The sequence below is a fragment of the Lampetra planeri genome, chromosome 32, assembly GCF_965212315.1.
Source record: "Lampetra planeri chromosome 32, kcLamPlan1.2.h2, whole genome shotgun sequence".
Taxonomy (NCBI): Eukaryota; Metazoa; Chordata; class Hyperoartia; order Petromyzontiformes; family Petromyzontidae; genus Lampetra; species Lampetra planeri.
This window is the reverse complement of record NC_136138.1, coordinates 4663468-4689755: the sequence shown is the minus strand read 5'-3', so window position 1 is coordinate 4689755 and position 26288 is coordinate 4663468. Positions and strand designations below refer to the sequence as shown.

The 26288-nt window shown below is 52.3% G+C and overlaps 1 protein-coding gene across 1 annotated transcript; it reads left to right on the top strand.

Moving 5' to 3' along the window:
• Positions 1-449: 449 nt before the first annotated feature.
• LOC144729351 (GATA-binding factor 2-like) lies at positions 450-20059 on the top strand. The gene is made up of 6 exons (XM_078609551.1): positions 450-580; positions 8145-9312; positions 9730-10404; positions 15630-15775; positions 16638-16763; positions 17762-20059. The coding sequence occupies exons 2-6, from the start codon at positions 8991-8993 to the stop codon at positions 18293-18295; spliced, it is 1803 nt and encodes a 600-aa protein (XP_078465677.1). The 5' UTR covers positions 450-580; positions 8145-8990; the 3' UTR covers positions 18296-20059.
• The last annotated feature ends 6229 nt before the right edge of the window (positions 20060-26288 follow it).

Here is a 26288-nt window from a genome sequence, read left to right as displayed (position 1 = left end):
GTGTACTCATGGTGTGTGTCTGTGTGTACTCGCGTGTGTGTCTGTGTGTACCCACGCGCGTGTGTGTGTGAGGAGCGGTGGCGCTGTGGTTAGCACGCTGCGCTACGAACCCCCCGACCCGATTCCCGCTCATGACCAATAACATCGGTGACGATGATTTGAAGCGTTCCTGCTGCCTCTCATGGGTTGTCTCAGCCTCGAATGAGTACCCGGTGCGATGCGTAAACATCGCCACTTGGGAGACAAAGGCGGCCGGGCGTGGCTCTGGCCACCCACTCCCCCTCGTGTACCACCGTTCATAGGTGCCACTCGCTAACAGCACTTGCCCCAGTAGCCTGTGCAAGGCTATACGGGGGATGTTTGTCTTTGTGTGTGCATCCGTGTGTGGAGCTGGGAGGAGTCACCGGTGGTGGTGGCGGCGGTGGCGAGCAGCAGGAGGAGGAGCATCGGGAGTGGCGAGTGGAGGAGAGCGAGCGAGAGAGTCAGAGAGAGAGAGAGACACGAGGAGACGGAGCGAGAGTGCGGAGTCGATCCGCGGGGAACTCGGTTCCCAGGATCCCGAGGCCAGGGACCCGAACAGGTGAGCGCCTGCTTAGCTTCTGCGTAATTCACAACAATCATAACACCATCACCACCATCATCACCATCATCCGCACCTCCGATGTGCACGAAAGATGTTCAACATACATCCACACATCACCGTCACGACCAAGATTGCCGCCACCGTCATTTTCGTCGTCATCATCGCCATCAATATTTGATTAAATGTAACTGAACTTGAACTAAAATCTCTTTTTTGTAAAAAAAAAAATCACGCGTTCGTCTCGATCGTCGTGTTCCGCGACGCGTAGAGACTGAGATGGACTCCGACACAGAGAGACGCCGAGAAACAGAGACACGTGGAGAGACGTCGAGACGCTGACATAGACAAAGAGGGACACGGAGAGACAAGAAGGGATAGGAAGACAACGGGGACACACACAGACAGAGAGACAGACAGAGAGACACAGAGAGACAGACAGAGAGACAGAGACAAAGAGACAGACAGAGAGACAGAGAGACAGAGACACACAGAGAGACAGACAGAGAGACAGAGACAAAGAGACAGACAGAGAGACAGAGAGACACAGAGAGACAGACAGAGAGACAGAGACAAAGAGACAGACAGAGAGACAGAGAGAGAGAGAGACAGAGACACACAGAGAGACAGAACACAGACACTCTAAGACTGAGAGAGAGACGGGCCTTCATGAGAATCGGATACCAACGACAGTTCAACATTCATATACAATACACCACATACCCTGCGAAATTAAAACGTAATTATCGTGAATAACATCAACAGCTACATTTTGATCTAAAGCTTTCGTGACTGCAGGGATTCATATTCTTGGTTCTTTCGGTAAAGTCACGTAGAAGGGAAACAAAAAAATAATATAAATATAAAACAAAATTTAACATCAACAGCTGTTTGTCTATGCACTGCTGCATGGACACACACCCCCCCCCCCCACCGCCCTCGCGGCGTCTCGTCCACGGCTGTTGTCTGACCATACTTCACCGCGCCGGTCACTGCGCGTGTTGGGTGAAGGCGAGGAGGTGGAAGATGACACGGTGCCGACAACTTCTCGGGGCCCGTCCGCTGAGTCGGTGCGCGGCGACAAATCCGTCGGAACTTGAGGCCGTCCCTGCCTCCCTGGACGCACGCGGACTTTTGACACCCCCTCATCCCTCCCCCCCCTCCCCCCGAATCCTATAGAACGGCCGATATTGAATCGACGCGGGAACGATCAAGGACTAATACTATTCACGTGTTTAAGCAAACAGACAGTCCATCTTTATTCTAGATTACTATCTAACTCATTTGAAGGGCAATGTAGACAAATTATTATCGAGGCTTCACCCCCCCCCCCCCCGTGTCCTATGCGTACATTGTCAGTAGACCCCCCCCCCCATACACAAGCGAACGCGTTTGGGTTAACCCCCCCCACTCTCCCCACTCCGTGCGTAGCGCACTCAACGGATGGCTCCTTAAGCGGTGTGCCGAGAATTCACCTCTTGGCTGCCCCGGGGTTCAATGTGGGCAGCGCTGCCCTATCGTAGGGCGCGTGTCGTGCCGGCGGCGCCGCTGTCGCGATCCCCGACCCCCGCTTAGGTCTACTCAGCATCAAATGAGTACGATAACTGTACTGTCTCCGGGGGGGGGGTGGCGTGTGAGCGAGTCTCGGCGTGGGGGAGACAAAGGCGGCCTGAGTGTGAGGGTATCTTGACCATTCTGGTGCGCCGTGCGGAGATTAATGACGGCACTTACCCCAACAGTCTACGCAGGCTATATGGGGCGTCTGTGTATATCGATGTGTGTGTGTGTAAATCTCTCTTTGTGTCATCAGGTACGGTATAGCTTTACGGGGTAGAGCGGTGGCGCAGTGGTTAGCCGCACTGCGCTACGAACCTCGGTCACCTGAGATCGATTCCCGGTCACGGCAAGAACGTCAGTGGCGAGTGAAATCTGAACCGGTCCTGGGGTCTCCCTCCTTTCATCAACCCGCATTGACCAGCGTGGTGAAGTATGGTCAAAATAACCGATACGGCGTGGGGGGAGGCCTTTTTCAGCAATGGATTGACAAAGGGCTTTTCGTTACATCGTTGTGTATGTCGATGTTTTATGTGACTGTCTATATATGTGTAATTATGTTGAACTTCTTTCGCGCCGTACGTAGTCAACCGTGCTGATCGTAGGTGCGGGGGAACGACAAACAAACGAAGCACAAAAAGCAGTTAAAAATAAATCGACTTTAAATCTAGATGATTATTTTAAAGTGCATAGCTCCAGTGACGTTTTAACATCGAGAGGAAGAGAGCGTTCCAGACGGCCGCGGAAGCGCATCTGAAAGCGCGCGACGCAGTGGCCGGCTTTGTTCGATGGCTTCGCCAAAATCGCGTGGATGGTTTATCGCTCCTCGACGAGATGATCGAGGTATCGTGGTTCATTTGCGGCAAGCACTTTGTGTGTGATGAGTGCATCTGTGTGTATGTTGATACATATATATGTCTTGCGCCGATCTCGCCTTAATAGGTGCTCGCTAACAGCACTTGCCCCAACAGTCTATGAAGGCTACCCGGAGGATCGTTGTCTTTATCGCGCGCGCGTGCGTATATAATTATATAATTGTTGGGGAGCGGTGGCGCAGTGGTTAGCGCATTTCGCTACGAATCCGGCGGACCCGAATTCGATTCCCACTCACGACCAAAAACAGTGGCGAATTTGTGAACCGGTCCTAAGCCGTTGCCCTCAGCCGACTCAACCTTAAATGAGTACCTGGTGCGCTGTGTAAAACATCAGCACTGGGGGAGACAAAGGCGGCCGGGCGTGGTGTTGGCCACCCCCGATCCCCCCTTGTGTGCCGTGCCGGCCTTCACGTGTGCCTGCTAACACCACTTGCCCCAACAGTCCATTAAAAGCGACACGGGGGAATCTATGTCTTTGTTTTGCATATATATGCAGACATACATACACACATAGACACACACATATATATGTGTGTGTGTTTACGGTCGCTAGCATCATATGTTGAACGGTCAGAGAACATACTTACTTAACATAGAGTATGTCATTAATAAATGTAATGTCAGAACAAATTAATACGATACAAATCTACAATGTGGATGTATACATATCAGACAATATATATACACACACACACCGAGATATAGTGCGTCTCAACCCGACCGTGTGCAGTGAGAGGGACGTGAGGCTGGAACCGCGTGGCAGCGCTGACTGTTTCATCGACAGGCGCAGTCAGCCACGGGGTCTCTGTGTGAGTCTCTGTGTGAGTCTGTGAGTGTGTCTCTGTGTGTGTCTCTGTGTGTGTCTCTGTGTGCGTCTTTGTGTGAGTCTGTGAGTGAGTCTCTGTGTGAGTCTCTGTGTGTGTCTCTGTGTGCGTCTTTGTGTGAGTCTATGAGTCTCTGTGCGAGTCTCTGTATGAGTCTCTGTGTGCGTCTTTGTGTGAGTCTATGAGTCTCTGTGTGAGTCTCTGTGTGAGTCTCTGTGTGTGAGTCTCTGTGTGCGTCTTTGTGTGAGTCTATGAGTCTCTGTGTGAGTCTCTGTGTGAGTCTCTGTGTGAGTCTCTGTGTGAGTCTGTGTGTGAGTCTCTGTGTGAGTCTGTGTGTGAGTCTCGGTGTGAGTCTCTGTGTGAGTCTCTGTGTCTCTGTGTGTGAGTCTCTGTGTGTCTCTGTGTGAGTCTCTGTGTGTGTCTCTGTGTCTCTGTGTGAGTCTCTGTGTGTGTCTCTGTGTCTCTGTGTGAGTGTCTAGGTGTGTCTCTGTGTCTCTGTGTGAGTGTCTAGGTGTGTCTCTGTGTCTCTGTGTGTGAGTCTCTGTGTGTCTCTGTGTGAGTGTCTATGTGAGTCTCTCTGTGTGAGTCTCTGTGTGTGTCTCTGTGTCTCTGTGTGTGTGTGTCTGTGTGAGTGTCTCTGTGTCTCTGTGTGTGAGTGTCTCTGTGTGAGTGTCTATGTGAGTCTGTGTGTGAGTCTCTGTGATTCAGTAATCACATCAGTCACCGTCACAATCACCCGTGTGTGTTTGTGTGCGTGTCGTGGGGAACAGTGGTGTAGTGGTTAGCGCGATTACCTGAACCGGTCCTGGGTCTCCCCTAGGTTGACTCGGCCTCAAATGAGTACCCGGTGCGGTGTGTAAACATCGCCACGAGGGAGACAAAGGCGGCCGTGCGTGACCGCCCGTGCCGTGCCGACCGTCATAGGTGCTACTCGCTAACAGCACTTGCCCCAACACTCTATACGGGGTATATATATTTGCCTTTGACATCTATGTATATACATATGTGTTATGTGCGTGCGTCTGCGTGGATGTGTATTCGCATGTATGCTTAAGTGTGTAGGGGAGGGGAGGAGGAGTGGTGGCGCAGCGGTTAGCGCACTGCGCTGCGAACCCAGGCCACCTGAGTTCGACTCCTAGGCTCCGGCTAAAACAACAGCTGCGAGCGACATCTGGAACTGTCTCCGAGTCGTCCCCCCCTCCTTTCGCCAGCGTTGGTGAAGCGTGGGGTGCATACTCCAGCTGTGGATTAAACGATAATGATGGCGATGATGATGAACCTGAGACCACATTGTGTTCACGTGCCGCGTGGACGCGCTGTGGGTCTCAGGTGGGTCACGTGCACCGCGTGAACGCGCCGTGGGTATCAGGTGTGCGTTCACACACCGCGTGAACGCGCTGTGGGTCTCAGGTAGGTCACGTGCACCGCGTGAACGCGCTGTGGGTCTCAGGTGTGTGTTCACACATCGTGTGAACGCGCTGTGGGTCCCAGGAGCGTGTTCACACACCGCGTGAACGCGCTGTGGGTCTCAGGAGTGTGTTCACACACCGCGTGAACGCGCTGTGGGTCCCAGGAGTGTGTTCACACACCGTGGGAACGCGCTGTGGGTCCCAGGAGCGTGTTCACACACCGCGTGAACGCGCTGTGGGTCTCAGGAGTGTGTTCACACACCGCGTGAACGCGCTGTGGGTCTCAGGTGTGTGTTCACACACCGTGTGAATGCGCTGTGGGTCTCCGGTGGGTCACGTGCGCCGCGTACGCGTGAACCGCTGTAATAGCCGCACTCTGTCTGCTCCGCACGCGCCGGTTGCATCGCGTCCACCGTGAGCGCCTTTAGACGCACGCACACTGGGGGTGTCGAACTTCGCTTGCACACTGGGGGTGTTGAACTTCACTTGCACCGGACGGAGCCAAACCGCGCTCATCGGAGGTGCGGGCGGGCCGGGGGGGGGGGCAACAAACTGAACACAAAAAGCAGTTCTGAAGAAAAGAGTTCGTCAATCTCGATGCTGATTTAAAAGCGCACAGCTCCGGTGGCCCCCCAACATGGGAAGAGGCGTTCCAGACGGCCGCAGAAGCGCATCTGAAAGCGCCGCGCGGTACGGTGCCCACAACGCCTTTTGTTTCGTGGCCGACCAAAAGCCGCCGGCCGCCGCTGCTATTGCTGCTGCTGTTGCTGCTGTTGCTGCTGCTGTTGCTGCTGTTGCTGCCGCTGCTGTTGCTGCTGTTGCTGCTGCTGCTGCTGCTGTTGCTGCTGCTGCTGTTGCTGCTGCTGTTGCTGCTGTTGCTGCCGCTGCTGTTGGTGCTGTTGCTGCTGCTGCTGCTGTTGCTGCTGCTGCTGTTGCTGCTGCTGTTGCTGCTGCTGTTGCTGCTGTTGTTGTTGCTGCTGCTGCTGTTGCTGCTGTTGCTGCTGCTGCTGTTGCTGCTGTTGCTGCTGCTGCTGCTGTTGCTGCTGCTGCTGTTGCTGCTGCTGTTGCTGCTGCTGTTGCTGCTGTTGTTGTTGCTGCTGTTGCTGCTGCTGCTGTTGCTGCTGCTGCTGCTGTTGCTGCTGCTGCTGTTGCTGCTGCTGTTGCTGCTGCTGTTGCTGCTGTTGTTGTTGCTGCTGCTGCTGTTGCTGCTGTTGCTGCCGCTGCTGCTGTTGCTGTTGCTGCTGCTGCTGCTGTTGCTGCTGCTGCTGTTGCTGCTGCTGTTGCTGCTGCTGTTGCTGCTGTTGTTGTTGCTGCTGCTGCTGTTGCTGCTGTTGCTGCTGCTGCTGTTGCTGCTGCTGTTGCTGCTGCTGTTGCTGCTGTTGTTGTTGCTGCTGCTGCTGTTGCTGCTGCTGTTGCTGCTGCTGTTGCTGCTGTTGTTGCTGCTGCTGTTGCTGTTGCTGCTGTTGCTGCTGTTGCTGCTGTTGCTGCTGCTGTTGCTGTTGCTGCTGCTGCTGCTGTTGCTGCTGTTGCTGCTGCTGCTGTTGCTGCTGTTGCTGCTGCTGCTGTTGCTGCTGTTGCTGCTGCTGCTGTTGCTGCTGTTGCTGCTGTTGCTGCTGTTGCTACTGTTGCTGCTGCTGCTGCTGTTGCTTCTGTTGCTGCTGTTGCTGCCGCTGCTGTTGCTGCTGCTGCTGTTGCTGCTGTTGCTGCTGTTGCTGCTGTTGCTGCTGCTGCTGTTGCTGCTGTTGCTGCTGCTACTGTTGCTGCTGTTGCTGCTGCTGCTGTTGCTGCTGCTGCTGTTGCTGCTGTTGCTGCTGCTGCTGTTGCTGTTGCTGCTGTTGCTGCTGCTACTGTTGCTGCTGTTACTGCTGCTGCTGTTGCTGCTGTTGCTGCTGCTGCTGTTGCTGCTGCTGTTGCTGCTGCTGTTGCTGCTGTTGCTGCTGCTGTTGCTGCTGTTGCTGCTGTTGCTGCTGCTACTGTTGCTGCTGTTGCTGCTGTTGCTGCTGTTGCTGCCGCTGCTGTTGCTGCTGCTGCAGTTGCTGCTGCTGCTGTTGCTGCTGTTGCTGCTGCTGCTGCTGTTGTTGCTGCTGCGAGGATGCCGTCGATCGGAGTTGGCGAAGGGCAACTCCTGGAGCGCCACGCGACTCACGCAGCAGCTCAAAAGACAAATTCGCGCCGATGTAAACATAATTAAGTAGGAAAAATGATGAACTAATCATCGCTCGCTTGTTCAGGAGAGCCACGCTGAGGCGTTGTTTTTTTCTTAACTTGTAAGATGCGTTCAGCCGTCATGAACGACGGTGTCCGTGACACTACTGGACATCTGTGAAACAGGAACAAAGAGCTTCATAGCTCATCGGATTCCTCCAGTAGAAATAGAGATTCTCATCCTGAGTCGCGTCGATTATTGACGTGGGGAGGAGGAGGAGGAGGAGGAGGGAGCCAGAGAACCCGGAGAAAGCCTCACGCCTTGCGCGAGAGGGAGCAACGCTCTATCCCCGGATAGATGTAGACCGACGGCGATTCGTCCACATTGTTGTCGTGCCGCCTTCCTCCTGGCGAGCCAGGGTACGGCTCCTCCTCGACGCACCACGGGAAGCGGAGTTCCGAAACAACGACTGTGACTTGATCCACCAACCCCTCGCTGCTGCCTCCACTCTGCCGCTTCACCGCAGCCACGTGGACGACTATCACCGCGTCGGGGCCACGCACGGTGACGTTGTTGATGGGTGTGTTGCGTTTGTATCATCGTCTTCTGCGTGATCATTAACCTCGTTATAATCTCATCATCATCATCATCATCACAATCGTTATCGTAGTTGTCGTTGTCACGCTCCACATTCTCCACTCGTCGTGACCCATCCGTGCCTCCCTCTTGTTCTCTTTCTCCCATCTTGCTCCCCAGTGACCATCATTGTGTCCAGCTGAAACCCTGACAACGATCAGCATCGACTGCTGCCTTCGTCCACCTCGTCAGCTGTAGTCTTCGTCAGTCACCGACCACCACCACCACCACCACCACGGCGAAGACGTCGTCAGAAGACCTCTTCATCTCTCAACCGACCTCGTTTTTGTCGACATTGTCGGCTGTCATCGCCAATTGTTGGTCTCTACCTCATCGCCAACATCATCATCAACGTCGTCGTCGTCATCATCATCAAGAGTCACTGTCTTCATCGTCGTCATCAGCGGACATCATTGCTCATCGATGCCATTAATCGTCGTCATCACAATCGACGGTTAATCTTTGATCGTTATCAAGCGTCACCTCACACCGCCACTCATCGATCATCGTCTCTATCAGCGATTTTATTCATTCATCAGTCATCGTCGTAGTCGTCAACGCTGAGCTTTGTCAATACTCAGCATCATCGTCGTCGTCACCATCATCGGTGTTATTCAATCGTCGACTATCATCTCGCGCATCAACGGACTATCTCAATTACCAAACCATCGACCAATCAACCGCCAACCATCGACAAATCCACCACCAACCATCGACCAATCAATCACCAACCATCGACAAATCCACCACCAACCATCGACCAATCAACCGCCAACCATCGACCAATCAACCACCAACCATCGACAAATCCACCACCAACCATCGACCAATCAACCATCGACCAATCAACCACCAACCATCGACAAATCCACCACCAACCATCGACCAATCAACCATCGACCAATCAACCGCCAACCATCGACCAATCAATCATCGACCACCGACCACCGTCGCTGCTGCCGAGCCATGGAGCTGAGCGCGGACGCCGCTCGCCCCTGGCTGCCGCACCACGTGGTGCTCACGGGGGACCAGGGCGGCGGAGGGGTGGACCCGGGAGTCGGGGTGGTGGGGGTCGGGTTTGTGGGGGGCCCCTCGCACCCCCACGCTCTCCCTGCCGCCGCCGCCGCTGTTTCTTCTCACTGCTTCGTGGACGCGGCTCAGCTGCGGGGCTCCGAGGAGGCGGGCGACGCCTTCCTGGGGGGCGCGGAGCAGCGCCGCACCCCCGTTGGGGGGCTCCTCTTTCCCGCGGCGGCGGCGGCGCATGGAGGTTACCGCACCCCCACGCACGGTAGGGGAGCACCTACCGACTCAGCCCGACACACGTACCGACACACCGTGACACACGTACCGACACACTGACACGGGCACCAACTCGGGTCGCGGGGTTTGTAGCGCAGCGCGCTAACCACGCGCACACACAGACACACACAGACACACACGGACACACACAGACACACACAGACACACACCGACACACACACAGACACACACCGACACACACGGACACACACCGACACACACCGACACACACAGACACACACGGACACACACAGACACACACAGACACACACAGACACACACGGACACACACCGACACACACCGACCCTCACACACCTACAAACACACCTGTGTCCCGTGACCCCGTGACCTACCCTGCGTATCCCCCCTCCCCCCGCTTGCGCCCCTCCCCCACGGCCCCCCCAGTCCGCCAGGTGTGCCGGCCCCAGGTGCTGCATGGGGCCGCGCTGTCCACGTGGCTGCAGGAGAATGGACGCGGCCTCTCCCCGCACAACGCGTGGAGCGCCGCGCACGGCGCCTTCACGAAGCCCGGCAGCCTCATTAACCACACGGGCAGCAGCTCATCGGCATCGGCAGCGGCAGCGGCGGCGGCGGCGGCTCACGGAGGAATGTACGCAGGCGGTGGAGGTGGAGCATCGCTGTCTCATAGCCCCCTGGTCTACGGCTTCCCACCCACCCCGCCCAAAGACCCATCGCCGCATCACCATCAGCAGCAGCAGCAGCAGCACCAACAGCAGCAGCAGCATCATCAGCAGCAGCAGGGCCTCCACGCGGCGGCGGCGAGACGCGCGGACGAGTGCAAAGATTCGGAGGCGCTCAAACTGGAGCTGAACCCGGGTCACAGGAGCACCCATCATCACCATCCCATCGCCACGTACGCGGCGGCTTACCATCCTCACCACCCTCACCATCCTCACCATCCTCACCCCCACCATCACCACGTGCACCACCCGCTGGGAGAGGGCGCCCCCTCGCCGCACGGGGCCCTGGCCGCTCCCCTCTTCCACCCCGCGGACCTCTACGGGGGCCCCGGGTCGAGTTTCATCCCCAAATCAAGAAGCAAGAGCCGCTCGGCCACGGGTAAGGGACGCGGACACCTGGGGCACGGGGGGGGGAGCTGGGACCCTGGGGGGGGGGGGGCACGGGGGGGGGGGGGACCTGGGGAACGGGAACCTGGTACGCGGGATGACCTAAAACCTGGGATATGGGGACATGGGATATGGGGATCTGGGACTCTGGGGGGACCTGGGACACGGGGACCTGGGGAACGGGAACCTGGTACACGGGAGGACCTGGGGCATGGGACATGGGGCGATGGGATATGGGGATCTGGGACCCTGGGGGGCACTGGGACACGGGGGGACCTGGGACACGGGAACCTGGTACGCGGAAGGACCTGGAACCTGGGACACGGGGACATGGGATATGGGGATCTGGGACCCTGGGGGGACCTGGGGAACTAGATGGAACTGGGGCACGAGGACCTGGGACACGGTGACACGGGACGTGAGACTTGGGACCTGGACACGGGACATGAGACCTGGGACTTGTAGATCTGGCATCAATCTGGGAGTCGTGGAAACAAATGTTTGGAGGAGAGATGCCGTCATTGGATCATTTATGATCCTGCATCAGATGGCACGAGGGTTCTGCATCGGATGAGTTGCGAGTTCTCTTTGGATGAGATGTGATCACGATGATGATGGGAATGATGAGAGATAATCAATTATGGTGGTGGTGGTGGTGTTGGTGATGACACAAGATCAATGATGATGTGACTATGAAAGACAGCTATTGCGGGTGATAATGCAAGATGATTGAAGAGGATGATGACGATGAATAATTGACAATGATCACGACGAACGATCCGTGGATGATGACGACGACGATGGTTATATTCACGACAGATATTTAACGATGATTAAGTTCATGATATTCTTACGTTTTTTCGGTAAAGTCACGTAGGTGGCTTCAGCCGCACCGAACCTCACAATGGCTCATCCCACCCTCAACCAGTATATCTACAGTACAAGGAGTGTTTTTTATTTATCTTACTTGATGCAGCAGTCGTGCTGTGACGGTTCCACCTGAAGACAGAAGCTTGTGTTGCCTCCGAAACGTCGTGATTTTTATTTAATTTTTGTTTTACTTTTATTAATTTTAATTTTAATTTTTTACCTACGTGACTTTACCGAAAAAACCTAAGAATATGAATCCTTGCAGTCACGAAAGCTTCAAATCTAGAATTAAGTTCATGATAACGATGGTGGTGATGTTGAAATATAATTGCTGCTGCAGAAATATGATGAGATCTCATTGATGATCATAGATAATTGATTATGATGATTATGACGCAGTGATTTGATTGCTGATGATAATAATGAAATATAATTGACGATGATACATCATGCTGGTACATAATTGATTATAATTATTATAGATAATTAATGATAGATAAATAAATATCAAAATCAAAATGTATATTGACACTGGAGGAATCCGATGAGCTATAAAGCTTTATTTTTCCACAGGTGTCCAGTATGATAATATAGTTTATTATAATGAAAGAGAATTGACAATAGATAATCATGATGAAAGATAATTGATGACGATAGATAATTAATGCGAGATAATGATTCAAGATCATTGATGATACATCATCTTCTTGGTACAATAAAAAAAATAAAACATAATAAAATAAATATTTTTTAATGCATTTTTTTTTATTATTTTCATTCTACGTGACTTTACCGAAAGAACCAAGAAGATGAATAATAATAAAAATAAAACATTAAAATAGTTATTTTATAATGTTTTATTTTTATTATTTTATTATTTCCATTCTACGTGACTTTACCGAAAGAACCAAGAAGATTCCTAATAATAAAACTAAAAATAATAAAATAATTATTTTTTTATGTTTTATTTTTATTGTTTTATTATTTCCATTCTACGTGACTTTACCGAAAGATCCAAGAAGATGAATCCCTGCAGTCACGAAAGCTTTCAATTGATGATACATCATTAATGCGAGATAATTGATTATAGATCATTGACCATAGATAATTGATAATGATGGCATGCGTGAGCAGTGCCTACCGCTCTCTACAGAGCCTGTGTGTGCTCAATGGTGATGCCACGAGACGGCCGGGACGCGCTGCTGCTGCTGCTGCTGCGAGCTCGCAAACGACGGAGCACTTGCCCCGCAACGACGGCCTGTCGAAGGCTATTCGGGGGACCTTTGTCAATTGTCCTCGTCGTCGTGATTGTCGTGATCAACTCGGGGCCACGGAGACACGGATGCGCGTGCCGGCGGAGGAGCTGTTTACCAACTAAACGGACATTTCCGATTGGGGGGAAAAAAGGAAAATTGCGCGCCTCTTAAGCCAATTTGGCCGTGTATTTATTTATATGGTTTTGCTTTTAAAAAACACGCACTCTTGTTTACGTTAGATTATTTTTTTTTCTTCTTCTCCAAATCAATCAAACGTTGTTGCTGGCTTGCTCGGTTGTCAGGCTAAGAGACGCCAGTTTGCCAGATGGACAAATGCAGGCAACACGAACCTTATAACTTGGACCGGGTTAACTACAACCACGCTGCCTCCTATTGTGGTGCTTACTTGGGCACGATCATGAACACATTCCTGCGGAGGGAGTTGGTAGGAACGTTGGGTTGCTCGGCCAATGGCCAGGGTCAACGGCGGCGTGGTGTATTCCGCAAATATGGCCGACTGTGAGGGCGGGCACAAGCCGGCGTGAGTAGGTTAAACGTTGAGTTTTATAAGGGCACCACGGGGTGACCAGCCCCTCCCCACCCAGCCCCACCCCTCCCACCCCCCACCCAGCCCCACCCTCCCCACCCAGCACCTCCCCCCCTTCCCCACCCAGCCCCTCCCTCCCCACCCAGCCCCTCCCCACCCTCCCCTCTCCACCCAGCCCCACCCCTCCCACGCCCCACCCTCCCCATATGCACGACAGACAAATAATCCCTGGTGGGCAGTGTGGGACCTGTTGTTCCTACCTGTATTATAACTTTGACCTCTGCAGACTACACCGCACTACGCCCTCGATCGCGTTTTAATTCACTGCGTGAAAGGTCGCCTTGTTCATGCTCCCCGGGATCCCTCCATCTGGACTCTCCGCCGTGTCTCCTGAATCTGGCCACGTGTCTCCCCCCCCCCCCCCGCTTTGCCAGCCAAGTCGCTGCCTGCAATCGCCTTCTCTCTCTCTCTCTCCCTCGATGACAGCGTCGTCATCTGCGTCTCCTGCCCTCATCCCACCCACAACTATACTCCCTCCGCTCTATGAAGCTTAAATTTGTATCTGGTCACGCTTATCCAGTATTCGAGGATATTCTCCACGGGAGATCCGTGGTGCGTGAGCAGAGCAGCGACAAAAACAAAGACAACAACGTCTATTCAGGGTTCCCTCGCTTTGTGCGGGTTCGGTTTGTGCTATTTCGCCTCTTTGTGGCTCACCTATTTCTATACAAAATTGCGGGTTGAACTCACTCACATGAGGCTATGCCGTCGGACGTAGGACACCATTATGCGTGTACTGTGTGTACTATGTGTGTACTGTGTATACTGTGTGTCTGTACTGTGTGTGTCCTATGTGTGTGTACTGTATGTGTGTACTGTGTGTGTTCTATGTGCGCGTGTACTATGTGTGTGTACTGTATGTATGTACTGTGTGTACTGTGTTTCTGTACCGTGTGTGTGTATGTGTGTGTGTATGTGTGTGTGTATGTGTGTGTGTGAGTGTGTGTGTGAGTGTGTGTATGTGTGTGTGTATGTGTGTGTGTGTATGTGTGTGTGAGTGTGTGTATGTGTGTGTGTATGTGTGTGTGTATGTGTGTGTGTGAGTGTGTGTATGTGTGTGTGTGTATGTGTGTGTGTGTATGTGTGTGTGAGTGTATGTGTGTGGCCTGCAAAGGAAAATGTGTCGATAACAGGTGACGGTTCAAACAATGGCTATATGAAGAAAGGGCCACTGAGGAAGGGCCGTTGCCTGAAACGTCGCCTATTATATATTTGGTTATCCATTTAATGGCGTACACAGTGTGGTTATTGGCAGGTGTGCTGAGTTATTTTAACGATAGCAGCAGCAACAACTACAACAACAACAACAACGGCAGCCAGCAGGGATGATGGAGTCAGAGCGTGCGCTGGTGCTGAGTGCGCTGTTAGAACGCACGGTGGTGGTGGTGACTTGGGAGAGGACGCCATCCAGCAGTGGAGTGGCCATGGCTGATGATGAGATGTCGCGTAGCGAGCCGATGAGTTGGGGTCGTTGACAGACAGAGCGAGGGGTCTCCTGTCTAAGAGAAAAGCGGTAGATGAGGTGAGGGGGGGGGGTGCAGGGGGGAGCGACTTTCGTTCTTTCGTTCGTTCGTTTTGTCGTTCAACTCTCACGCAGAACTCGGCCGCGATCGGTGATGATGTCAAGGAACGTTTCGTTCCGAACGAGGATCTGGGCTCACCCGTGCATCATCGTTCTCGTGTCACTTGAGCGGAGTTTATTTACCGCAGCCGTTACGATGACGACGATGACATTCAGAAGTATTGGCCCGTGGTAGTGATGACGATGATTATGATCATGATGCGGATGTTGATGATGACCATTAACATGCGTGATGACGGTAGAGTGGAAGGTCATGATGATGATGATGATATGGGTTCTGAACCGTGATGGTCATCACGGTGAATGTGATGAGAGCGGTTCACTGTGGCAGAGTCGACAACGATGATGACAAACTCCTGTATAACTATGAACACATTATCTTACGACGCACGCAACAACACAAAAAAACCTGCAAACCTCTTCATTCTAACACCTACGAGTTGACAGGTGTGATGTCATCTAAGTGAACACGAGGCTTCTTACTATTTGTTTTTTTCGGTAAAGTCACGTCGGTAAAAATTTTTTTTTAATGAAAGCAAATAAATTAATACATTTAAATTAATAAAAATGAAAGCAAATAAATTAATACATTTATAAATTAAAATGAAATCAAATAAATTAATACATTTATAAATTAAAATGAAAACAAAGAAATTAATACATTTACGTGTTTTCATTTAAATGTATTATAAATAAATTCATAAATGTATTAGCTTTCTTTTTTATGTATTATATATATTTTTTTACCTACGTGACTTTACCGAAAAAACCCAAAGAGTATGGATCCTTGCAGTCACGACAAAAACTTCACATCTAGAGCGAGCCTTCTTACCAGTGAGCACGTGCCACGAGACCCCCGCCGCCACCATTGAGCACGTGTCATACCTCCCCACTCCCGTCAGAGGGCCGCGAGTGCGTGAACTGCGGCGCTACGTCGACGCCGCTTTGGCGCAGGGACGGCACGGGCCACTACCTGTGCAACGCGTGCGGCCTCTACCACAAGATGAACGGGCAGAACCGGCCGCTCATCAAACCCAAGCGGCGCCTGGTGAGGGCGCGGCGCTGCGTGTGTCTCACCCTGTGTGTGTGTGTGTGTCGTCACAAAGAAACGCAGAGACACGTGTGTGTGTGTGCGTGTGTCGTTACACACAGAGACACGTGTGTGTGTGTGCGTGTGTCGTTACACAGAGACATGTGTGTGTGTGTCGTCACAAAGAGACGCAGAGACACGTGTGTGTGTGTGTGTGCGTGCATGTGTCGTTACACACAGAGACACGTGTGTGTGTGTCATCACAAAGAGACGCAGAGACACGTGTGTGTGTGTGCGTGTGTCGTTACACACAGAGACACGTGTGTGTGTGTGTGTGTGCGCGCATGTGTCGTTACACAGAGACACGTGTGTGTCGTCACAAAGAGACACAGAGACACGTGTGTGTGTGTGTGTGCGTGCATGTGTCGTTACACACAGAGACACGTGTGTGTGTGTGTGCGTGCATGTGTCGTTACACACAGACACGTGTGTGTGTGTCGTCACAAAGAAACGCAGATACACGTGTGTGTGTGTACGTGCGTGTGTCGTTACACAGACACGTGTGTGTGTGTCATCACAAAGGGAGACAGAGACACGTGTGTCGTCACGCAGGGACAAAGACCAATAACAGTGGCGAATATTTGAACCGTTTTTGGGTCTCTCCTAGATCCCCTCAGCCTTAAATGAGTACCTGGTGCGGCGTGTAAACATCGCCACTCAGGAGATAAAAGTCGGCCGGCCGTAGTGTTGGCCACCCACCCCCCTCGTGCACCGTTTCGGCCTTCATAGGTGCTGCCCGCTAACATCATTTAGCCCCAAACGTTGCGTTGAAGACTCTACGGGGGGGGGGGATCTTCGTCTGTGTTGTGTGTGCGCGAAGTCTGCCGCCAGGCGGTCCGGGACTGCGTGCGCCAACTGCCTGACCAGCACCACGACGCTGTGGAGACGGAACGCGCACGGGGACCCCGTGTGCAACGCGTGTGGACTCTACTTCAAGCTCCACAACGTACGTCGACACACATACGCGCGGACACACGTACAGGACACGGACCAATATCCCCCTTGTAGCCGTAAATACTTTTGGGACAAGTGCTGTTAGCGAGCGCCTATGAATGTCGGCTTGACACACGAGGGGGTGGGTGACCAGCACCACGCCATGACCGCCTTTGTCTCCCCAGTAGCGATGTTTTTACACAACCTACCAGGTACTAATTTGAGGCTGGGTCGACCTCGGGGAGACCCAGAACCAGTTCACCTACATATAACAAAGACAAAGATCCCCCGTATAGCCTTAACAGACTGCAGGGGCAAGTGCGGTTAGCGAGCACCTATGAAGGCTGGCAAGGCACACGAGGGGGTGGTTGGCCAGCACCACGCCCGGCCGCCTTTGTCATCCTAGTGACGATGTTACCACACCACACCAAGTGCTCATTTGAGGCTAAGTCGACTTAGGGGAGGCCCAGGACCGGTTCAGATAATCATCACCGGTGTTCACCGTGAGCGGGAATCGAACTCGACTCGCCGGGTACATGGCCCAGCACACTAACCGCTACAATGCCGCTCCCCACGCGTATATACGCATACTTAAATACATATGTACACACACATAAATATCGATGTAGACACAAAAGACAAATGCAAATTCCGCCGTAAAGCCTTAACAGAATGAAGGAGCAAGTGCTGTTAGCAAGCACCTCTAGACACAAAGACACGCACATATACCGTCGACAAATGAGACGTAATTTGCCACGTGGTGTAGATGATTATTTCTGCTCACTCACAGCGGTGAATTGAAGAACAATCCTCACAATAAATTGTAGCAGACGAAATACATGCGACCCTTTGTTTGGCTATGGCAGGGTGGTGGAGGGTTTCACGAACACAAATTTGGCCGGATATTTTATTTGCGTGACTTAACCGAAAAAACATTTTCAACGATGAATCGTGAAAGAAAGCCGCTCGTTAAATCGCCAAATTGATTAATTTGGTTCATTTGATTGACAGGTGAACCGACCACTCACCATGAAGAAGGAAGGTATTCAAACGCGAAATCGCAAGATGTCCAGCAAGAGCAAAAAGATGAGGAGGAGCGGCGCTGACGGAGCCCTCAGTGACCCCGAAGATCTGATGATCAAGCACTACCATCACCATCAGCAGCAACAGCAACTCCATCACCACCACCAGCACCACCACCACCATCATCAGCAGCAACAACAACAGCAGCAGCAGCAGCAGCAGCTTCTCCAGCATCATCAACATCATCAGCATCATCTCCACCACCACCCACATCATCACCAGCATCAACAGCAGCAGCATCATCATCATCAGCAGCAGCAGCAGCAGATGGACAAAACGTTGCCCGTGGGTGGGATGTCTCACCTGGGCGTGGGACACCTGGACACGGCGATGCACGGACACCTGGGCCACCTTGGCCAGCTGGGACAGCTGGCTCCGTTCGGCTCCCCCGTGGCTCACGCTCACGCGGGGCTGCCCTTCGTGTCGCCGCACCACGCCGGCATGATCACGGCCATGGGATAGCGGTGGAGAAGACCGTAAGGGAGCACGCCTGTGTGTCTGTCTGTGCGTCTGTGCGTCTTTCTCCGTCTGTCGAATTTGTCATTGTGTGTCCGTCTGCCGGTATGCGTCTGTTCATCTTGTTCGTCTGCGTCTGTCCGTTTGCCTGTCTGCCCCGTGCGTCAGTGAATCTGTCAGTCTGCGCATGTTTCTCTGCGCATGTTTCTGTCTGTTTGAACGTCTATCAGTCTGTGTGTCAATCCATCTGTGTGTCAATCCATCTGTGTGTCAATCCATCTGTCGGTCTCAACGTCTGCCTGTACAGCTGTCTGTCTGTCTGTACATAAGTCTCTGTTGTGCGTTTGTACATCTGTCTGTCTTGGGCCGCTTTCTTCCGAAAGGAGAGTAAGTCCTTCACCACCTTCTTCACCACATCACCATGACACTCCCATCACACGCCCACCAAAGCCTGCGACATCACCATCACGCCGCCGTCACGGCGTGCAACATCACCATTGCGCTTCCATCACACCGACATCAGACTGCGCGCACAAATGCATCGGCACGTTCGAGCTGTGTGAGTTCACTCCGCTGTGTGCATCCCTCGAGGCGATCCAGCTCGTCCTATGTGCCGGGGCAATCTTCCCAATCGCCTCCCCCCCCTTTATCCCTTGGCCCCCCCTTATCGCTGCCCCCCCCCCCTTATCCGTGCCCCCCTATCCCTGCCCCCCCCCCCTATCCCTGGGCCCCGCCTCCTCCACCCGTTTGTCACACTCACCACTCACCCAGACATTTGTACACTTGGAAGCGTTATTGTATGCAACATAGTTCTTATTTAAACAACAAAAATATACTTTTTGGTGGAATCACCGCAATTCAGTCATCATTATCGTTAAGTATCACTTATACCGATTGTTTCACGACGCAGTTACAAAGTGAAATCTCTGTTTTACGTTAATATCGTCGGCGCTGCTACCCACTGTGGTGTTCAGGGGGTCGGCTGCATTGGAATATGCAGATTGTCGCCCGTTCGATTCGATCTCCGGGCGCGGCAGGAGTTCAAGCGACGGGGCGGGTTCACGACGACAAAAAAAAATCCCCCTTTCTCCCACGCAACATCTTTGTTGTTATCCAGCAGCAGTAATTCCGTGGGTTCGCCCGCATGTTCAGTCGCCCGGCAGCAGGTCGCGTGCGGTGGAGTAAGGCGTGGCCGCTCCCGTGGAAAGGTCGACCACAGAGATGCCACTCTGGAGAGGGGGCAGCAGGAGAGCGACTCGCTCCGACTCGGAGGACCCCCCCCCTCTCGCCCGCACGAACCGGCAAAACTGAATAACGAGAAGTGACAATTTGTTTTCGAATTCGGTCAAATAAAAAAACAAAAACATTCTCAAGAAATGTTTCAAGAATCTCGATGCACGTGAGTGTGTCAGAGATTGTAACCACGACCAGACGATACTCGCCTGGCACGTGGCGGACACCGCGAATAATCACTAAGTAAACAAAATAACAATGCCCCCCCCCCCCCCACGATTGGTAACTTAACGAGGCCTGATAGGGGTATTGGTTAGAGGCAGGGGCAATTGAAGGGGATTTGGGAGGGAGAAATGCAACGGGGAAAGAGCGAGAGACGGAGGATGATTGACAGGGAGGTTGGGTTGGGATCCGTTGGAGTAAGGAGCCATCCATTTAGTGCGTACGCATGGAGGGGGGGGGGGGTTAACCCAAATGCGTTCGCTTGCGTATGGGGGGTCTACTGACAATGCACGCATAGGAAACTGGGGGGGGGGGGGGGGGTGAAGCCTCGATAACAATTTGTCTACATTGGCCTTCAAATGAGTTGGATAGTCCAGCGGTGGCCTATCTGTTTGCTTAAACACGTCAATCTTCATGGTTCTTTCGGTAAAGTCACGCAGAAGGGAAATAATAAAATAATAATAATAAAACATAATAAAATACAATTCTCACGACGTTTCGGCCACAACGCAAGCAGCGTCTTTCCGGCAGCCTTGTTCAGTGTCTTCAGCTGTGAGACAACAAGTATTGCCGGGAGAAGTGGCACTGTGGGAGAGACGTCACTTCGTGTGCCACCGTGCCCCTGACTGCAGCTATCACGCAGCTCAGCAAAATAAGTGGCCAAGGTACGCAACTTAATTTTTTAATTCAGCCGGCGGTGGACTGTCTGTTTGCTTAAACACGTTAATATTATTAATCCTTGATCGTTGCTGCGTGGATTAAATATCGGCCGTTCTATAGGATTCGGGGATGGGGGGGGGTCACGTTTTTACGGATTTTTGCGTACCTTAATGGATGGCCCCAAAGTGGAAAGGTGAATTGTCTGGAGGGAAAGTGGAAGGACAAGGAACCTTCGAGTAAGGGGGCTAGAGGGATTTATATAATAGGAGGGGGGGGGGGGGGTGGAAACGCGAGAGATGGGGACGCTTGGAGCGAAGAGAATCCTTGAAGAGCGTGTCCAGTGCCGGAATAAATAAAGACGCCTCTCTTATTCACGACAAATGCCTGCGGTACATACACTCCGTCACGAGGGAATCCGTGAAGAGAGCCCCCTTGCTTTAGCCGAGGGCCTTCAGTTGGCAATGTTGGGAGCAAGCAAGCGCGGGCCTACGGCTTTTACCTATTACGTGATAATAATAATAATATTAGTATTGTTGTTATTCGATTTGCTGCTCCTGCTGCTGCTGTTGTTGCTATATCAGCCCGTGAGCGCGATGGCTGTGATGTCTGTCCAGCTGTTTGCATTGCTACAGTATACGTTACAGTATGTATGCACTGCATTTTGTAAACTGCAATAGCCACATTAAAGTTGTTTGTATTCCTCGCTGGAGTTCGCGTGTGGTTCACTGGTGCTTGGTTGCGCCTTGACTGCGTTAACGCCACCATTACACCATAACAGTGAGTGGTGCAACGTCACATCGCACTGTCATCATCACAGCGTGCACCATCACATCAGACGGTGGCTAGGAGATGTTAACTCCCTCGCCTGGTGTGCAGGAGGTTCGCCGGTTCGATCCCGACCCTGACCCCTTGCTGTATATTTGTCAAGGCGCTCTTCCTCCTCCCTCCCAGCTTAAATAGACGCTCCAAGCCTAGGACGTGTCATTCAGACTCTGTCTTATCGACAGACATGTTCTTCACCTGAGGACGGCTGCTTGCGTTGTGGCCGAAACGTCGTGAGAATTATTTTATTATGTTTTATTTTTATTATTTTATTATTTCTCTTCTACGTGGTGACTTTACCGAAAGAACCAAGAAGATGAATCCCTGCAGTCACGAAAGCTTTAAATCGAAATATATATTTGGAGTTTGTGGTGTCTCTCTGTCTGTCTCCCTCTCTTTGAGGTCCCGTGGATTTGTCTCTGGGTCCCTCCGGGGTTTCCCCTCCACATTTTAGAATAAACATCGCACGTTTAGAGTGTTGAACAGCTATACATCTCCACGTGATGATAAGCCACTTCGTTGAGCTATCATTTGTGGCCAGCTATATAGCTCTCGTGAAAAAGTGCTTGTTATCTCAGTGGGCCTTACCTGGTTAAATAGAAATGGTTTCATCGTTTCAGCCAGTGGTTCTTCAAACCTTACTGCATGCAGCCTTGCACCCCTTGCATTCTCAATCGTGATTGTTTTAATAATGTTAATACATTGATAGAGCGTTTGGTGAAACTAAGTAGTTGCACTTTTTGGTTATTTCGGTAAAGTCACGTAGGTATAAAATATATTTTTTATTTTATTTTCTACCTACGTGACTTTGCCGAAAGAACCAAAGAGTATGGATTCCTGCAGTCACGAAAGCTTCAAATCAAGATGAAGTAGTTGTACTCACGTGCCCGTACTTAATTTGTGTTTCGATGATTTACCTTCGAAAAACAAATCTGGCCGTGCCTCGCACCCCCAGAAAGGGCATCTCGCATCCCCAGGTGGGGTGTACGTGCACCTCACGTGAAGAACCACTGGTTGGAACCATCGTGCTGTGTGTACGTGTACACGGTGCAGTCCACTCGCAGAGGGCAGTAACAGCCCCTCCTGCGGGAGGGTTGAATCTTCCCGACAGATCCCGCCTCTTCCCACTCGGCCACCGCTCCCGTGTGTGGCAAGCAGCCAGACAGTGAGCCCCCCAAGTGTGCTGCCGACAATTTCCAAAGCTCTGGAATCCTCTACACTGTATATATGAGGACGCTTTCACAGCCAACTAATTACGCGTCGCGCATACATCGATAAAAGTATAATGTTTCCTCAATTTGAATCCCCGTGTGCTGTCGGCGTCAGATATTTATTTATCTGGCAACTCTTCTATAGAGCAGTGCATTATGTTGTGGCAGAGAACTGCACGTGGACGATGACACTGCAGAACTACTTCCGAAAAGGTCCTTTCAATCGCGTCCTTATCCACACTCGGTGACGTTTCGGGCAATTTCCCTTCTGCATAGCACATAGATCACATGAATGTTTGTTGAACACCTTTCACACCGTGCGTAGCCAACCGCGCTAATCGGAGGTCTGCTATTATGAAGAAGCGTCATTGCCCGAAACGTCGTCTCTTATATATTTTGTTTTAAGGCCAGACTACAGTACGATTGCCACGTGTGTTGAGTTGGTGTTGTTGATGTTGCGTCACCACATCGTGTGTTTAATCATGAAAGCCGGCTTGGTCAATGGTGGTGTTAGCATATTTACTGACAACACGTGCGCTCTCCAAGTCGGGGATTGGAACTCGCAGAATTCGCTCCTCCGTTGCTTGCTTCATTCGCCTCCCCCGGGAGAGGGGGTGGAGGTGGGAAGCGCCACTTGAACGGTAGTTGTCTTCGTGATGCTGATGATGCTGATGATCATGATGGAGGGTGATGGGGTTATTGGTCAGTAAGGAAGGGATGTGGGGGGGGTAGATGTTGCAGACGAGCTGGAGAGAGAGAGAGAGGGAGGAGGGAGAGGAAAGGGGCTCTGTGAATGGAAGTCTTTGACGGAAACTTTTTGATTCCGTCCACACGGATCGCGTGTCCCCCCCTCCTGCTCCGTGCTTCCGGACAACCCATCTGTCCGCTGTCCACCACCCCCCCCCCCAATTCCCTCCCCCAACCCCCCCCCCCCCCATTCTCCCCCCGCCCCGGCCGTGCTACCCGATTGTGCTATCGGGGTCGTCGCGTACAACTCTAGCAGAGCAGTGCAGCAAGCTCCGTGTTGGAGAACGGCCCACGGAATGGGAGACCACAGAGTTACCTCTGAGGTCACCTTCTCCAAGTGACCTCTGGTCCACGCCGTCATGTGGGAAGCGCTTCTCCCGGCCACTGAGACGACTGCTCGTCGCGTGACACACCAACCCCGATGTGTGCACTGTATGCATCCATAATAAAGGGTTTTGGGTTCGATCGCGTAAGTCTAAACGTGGATGACCTTTGAATCTCTGTTGCACCTATTGAGGAACGCCAGTGAAGACATCTAATTTACACGCTTGACGCGGAGTTCCTCCAATTTTCTGGTTTTAAGAAGAGTATCCTCCCCTTCGAGGTTAGTCAGTTTAACACGGAGGCTTTCGCGACCAATATTATTCATAATGAAGGTTTTTGGGTTAGATCGCGTAAGTCTAAATGTGCATTACTTTTCTTAAAACTAGAAAATTGGAGAAACTCCGTATTGAGCGTGTAAAATTGATGTCTTCACTGGCGTTCCTCAAAGGGTGCAGAGATTCAAAGGTAATACACGTTCAGACTTACGCAATCTGACTAATATTGGTCGCGAAAGCCTACGTGTTTAAACGCACTGTATGCACGTTGAACTTCTTTCGCGCCGTACATAGCCAACGGCGCTAATCGGAGGTGCCGAAGAAATGTAATTCCAAGGGGCGAGGCTGAGCTACCTTTAAGTGTAGAACCGATTGCGCAATGTTTTCTTTTTTAAGCCACTGATGTTGACCGGGCTGGAGTGGGTGGGTGGGAGTGGGGGGAGCGTTCGTGCCCCCACCACCAACCCCGCTCCACGCACCCCACTTCAATATGTGGCCACAAAAAAAATCAACAATAAAATGCGGCGACTTGAGGGAGAGGACCTTCATCCAGCAGTGGCTCGATTGCGGATGACGGCGATAATGATCTGGGGTGGGATGGGGGGTGGGGGGACGTGCTGCCTGGACCAGTGCTGGGTGCTCACACACCGACCCAGAGCTTCTCTCACCACCTCCTCGTCTCAGAGTTCCACCTCCCCCACCCCTCGCTTCCCTCGTCTCAGCACCGCACCCCGCCCTGTCCCCGCCACTCCGCTCACATCGGGCTCAGCGGTGGGGCGATCTCCCTCGCCTGGAGTGGAGGAGGCCGTGGGTTCGATCCCGATCCCGACCTTGACGCCGGTATCTTTTGGATGTTCTCCCCCGTGGCCGCGTGGATTTTTATTTTGTTTCCTTCTCCTCCAGGTCCTCCGGTTATTTCCCCTCTTCCAATTTCGAAGCACGCGTGTAGATGTATCTGGATGCTATCACAATGTCCACGCGACAAGCCGCTTCGTTGAGCTATCGTGTGTGGCCAGGTCGCTTGTGAAAAAAGAGCTGAATAGCCGAGTGGGCATCACCTGGTAAAGCAAAAATAGTAAAATTAGTAAATCCCCTCTCTGTCACCCCCCCTCCACATCACCTCTTCTTTGCTCACCGCCCACCTCACCTCCCACCCTCTCTCTACCCCGGCTCTGAATACACGCGAAGTCAAGTCGGGCGCCACGCGTGTGCAACAGAGAGCGTGAGACCGCGTGCTGCCCTGCCGACCTGCGATGAGTGTTTGTCCTTTCGCCCGTAAGCGTTATCCAGACACTCCCTGCTTGCTCATCCTCCTCCTGCCATTAGCACGGTTGGCTACGTACGGAGCGAAAGACGTTCAACATGCATACGTGGCAATTTAAACACGGTGTTTTTGTTTATTGAACTGCCCAGACATCCCAACGTAGCTGGCAGGACCCTCCTAAATAAGAGTCTTGAGATTTCGATTTAAAGCTTTCGTGACTGCAGGGATTCATCTTCTTGGTTCTTTCGGTAAAGTCACGTAGAAGGGAAATAATAAAATAAACAAATGTAAACATTTTATTATGTTTCATTTTTTTTTATTTTATTATTTCCCTTCTACGTGACTTTACCGAAAGAACCAAGAAGAAGAGTCTTGAGACTCAGTGAGGTTTGCCGCTGTAACGCGAATGCAATTTATTGAGAAACGCGTGGCGTGCAATCCCCACTCTCTGTGCGTTCACCTTGTCCAAGACACTCACTCACCGTTGCGCACTCTCTACCAGCGGAAGCATTCGTCCAATTACGTTGGACGCTTTGCGACTCGCAGATGACAGTGAGGCGGCGCTAGTTTCTCCGGTCACGTGGCCCCCTTCAGGTCGCGCACGCGGCAACGGCCGTGGGAGCGCCCGGTGGTCACGTGGAGGCGGCTGAGAAGGTGGTGGTGCGGCGCTCATCCCGCGGGCTCCGTGATACGAGCTCACGTCACCACCGCCGTGGTTGTTGTTGTTGTTGTTGTTCTAAGGGGCCATCCATTGAGTACGTTATGCATGGAGGGGGGTAACCCAAGTGCGTACGCTTGCGTACGGGGGGTCTACTGACACGTTACGTACGCATAGGTAACGGGGGGGGGGGGGGGGTGAAGCCTCGATATCATGTTGTCTACATTGGCCTGCAAATGAGCCACAGTTCAGTTTCTTCAGCTGTCAGACAACAAGGACTACCGGGAGAAGTGGCGACTGTGGGAGAGGTGTCACTTGGTGTGCCACCGTGCCCCCCTGACTGCAGCTTTCACGCAGCTCAGCAAAATAAGTGGCCAAGGTACGCGACTTGATTCTGTAACGCAGCCGGCGGTGGACTATCTGTTTGCTTATGTAGGGATGTCAGGGGAAGGATTCCCACCAATAGATGGGTTAGTGGGAGGGGTGATCGAGGAGATATAAGGAGAGAACGGGCGGGAAGAAGGGGCCTTTGGCAGGAACGAGATTGGGACGGCTGGGGACAGGTGTGAATGGAAGAAAAGGA

Excerpts from the sequence above, each read along its gene's own strand:
- LOC144729351 (XM_078609551.1), top strand. The coding sequence starts at position 8,991 with ATGGAGCTGAGCGCGGACGCCGCTCGCCCCTGGCTGCCGCACCACGTG. Across the intron at positions 15,776-16,637 it reads TCAAACCCAAGCGGCGCCTG|TCTGCCGCCAGGCGGTCCGG; the intron begins GTGAGGGCGCGG and ends GTGTGCGCGAAG. Across the intron at positions 16,764-17,761 it reads TCTACTTCAAGCTCCACAAC|GTGAACCGACCACTCACCAT; the intron begins GTACGTCGACAC and ends TTTGATTGACAG.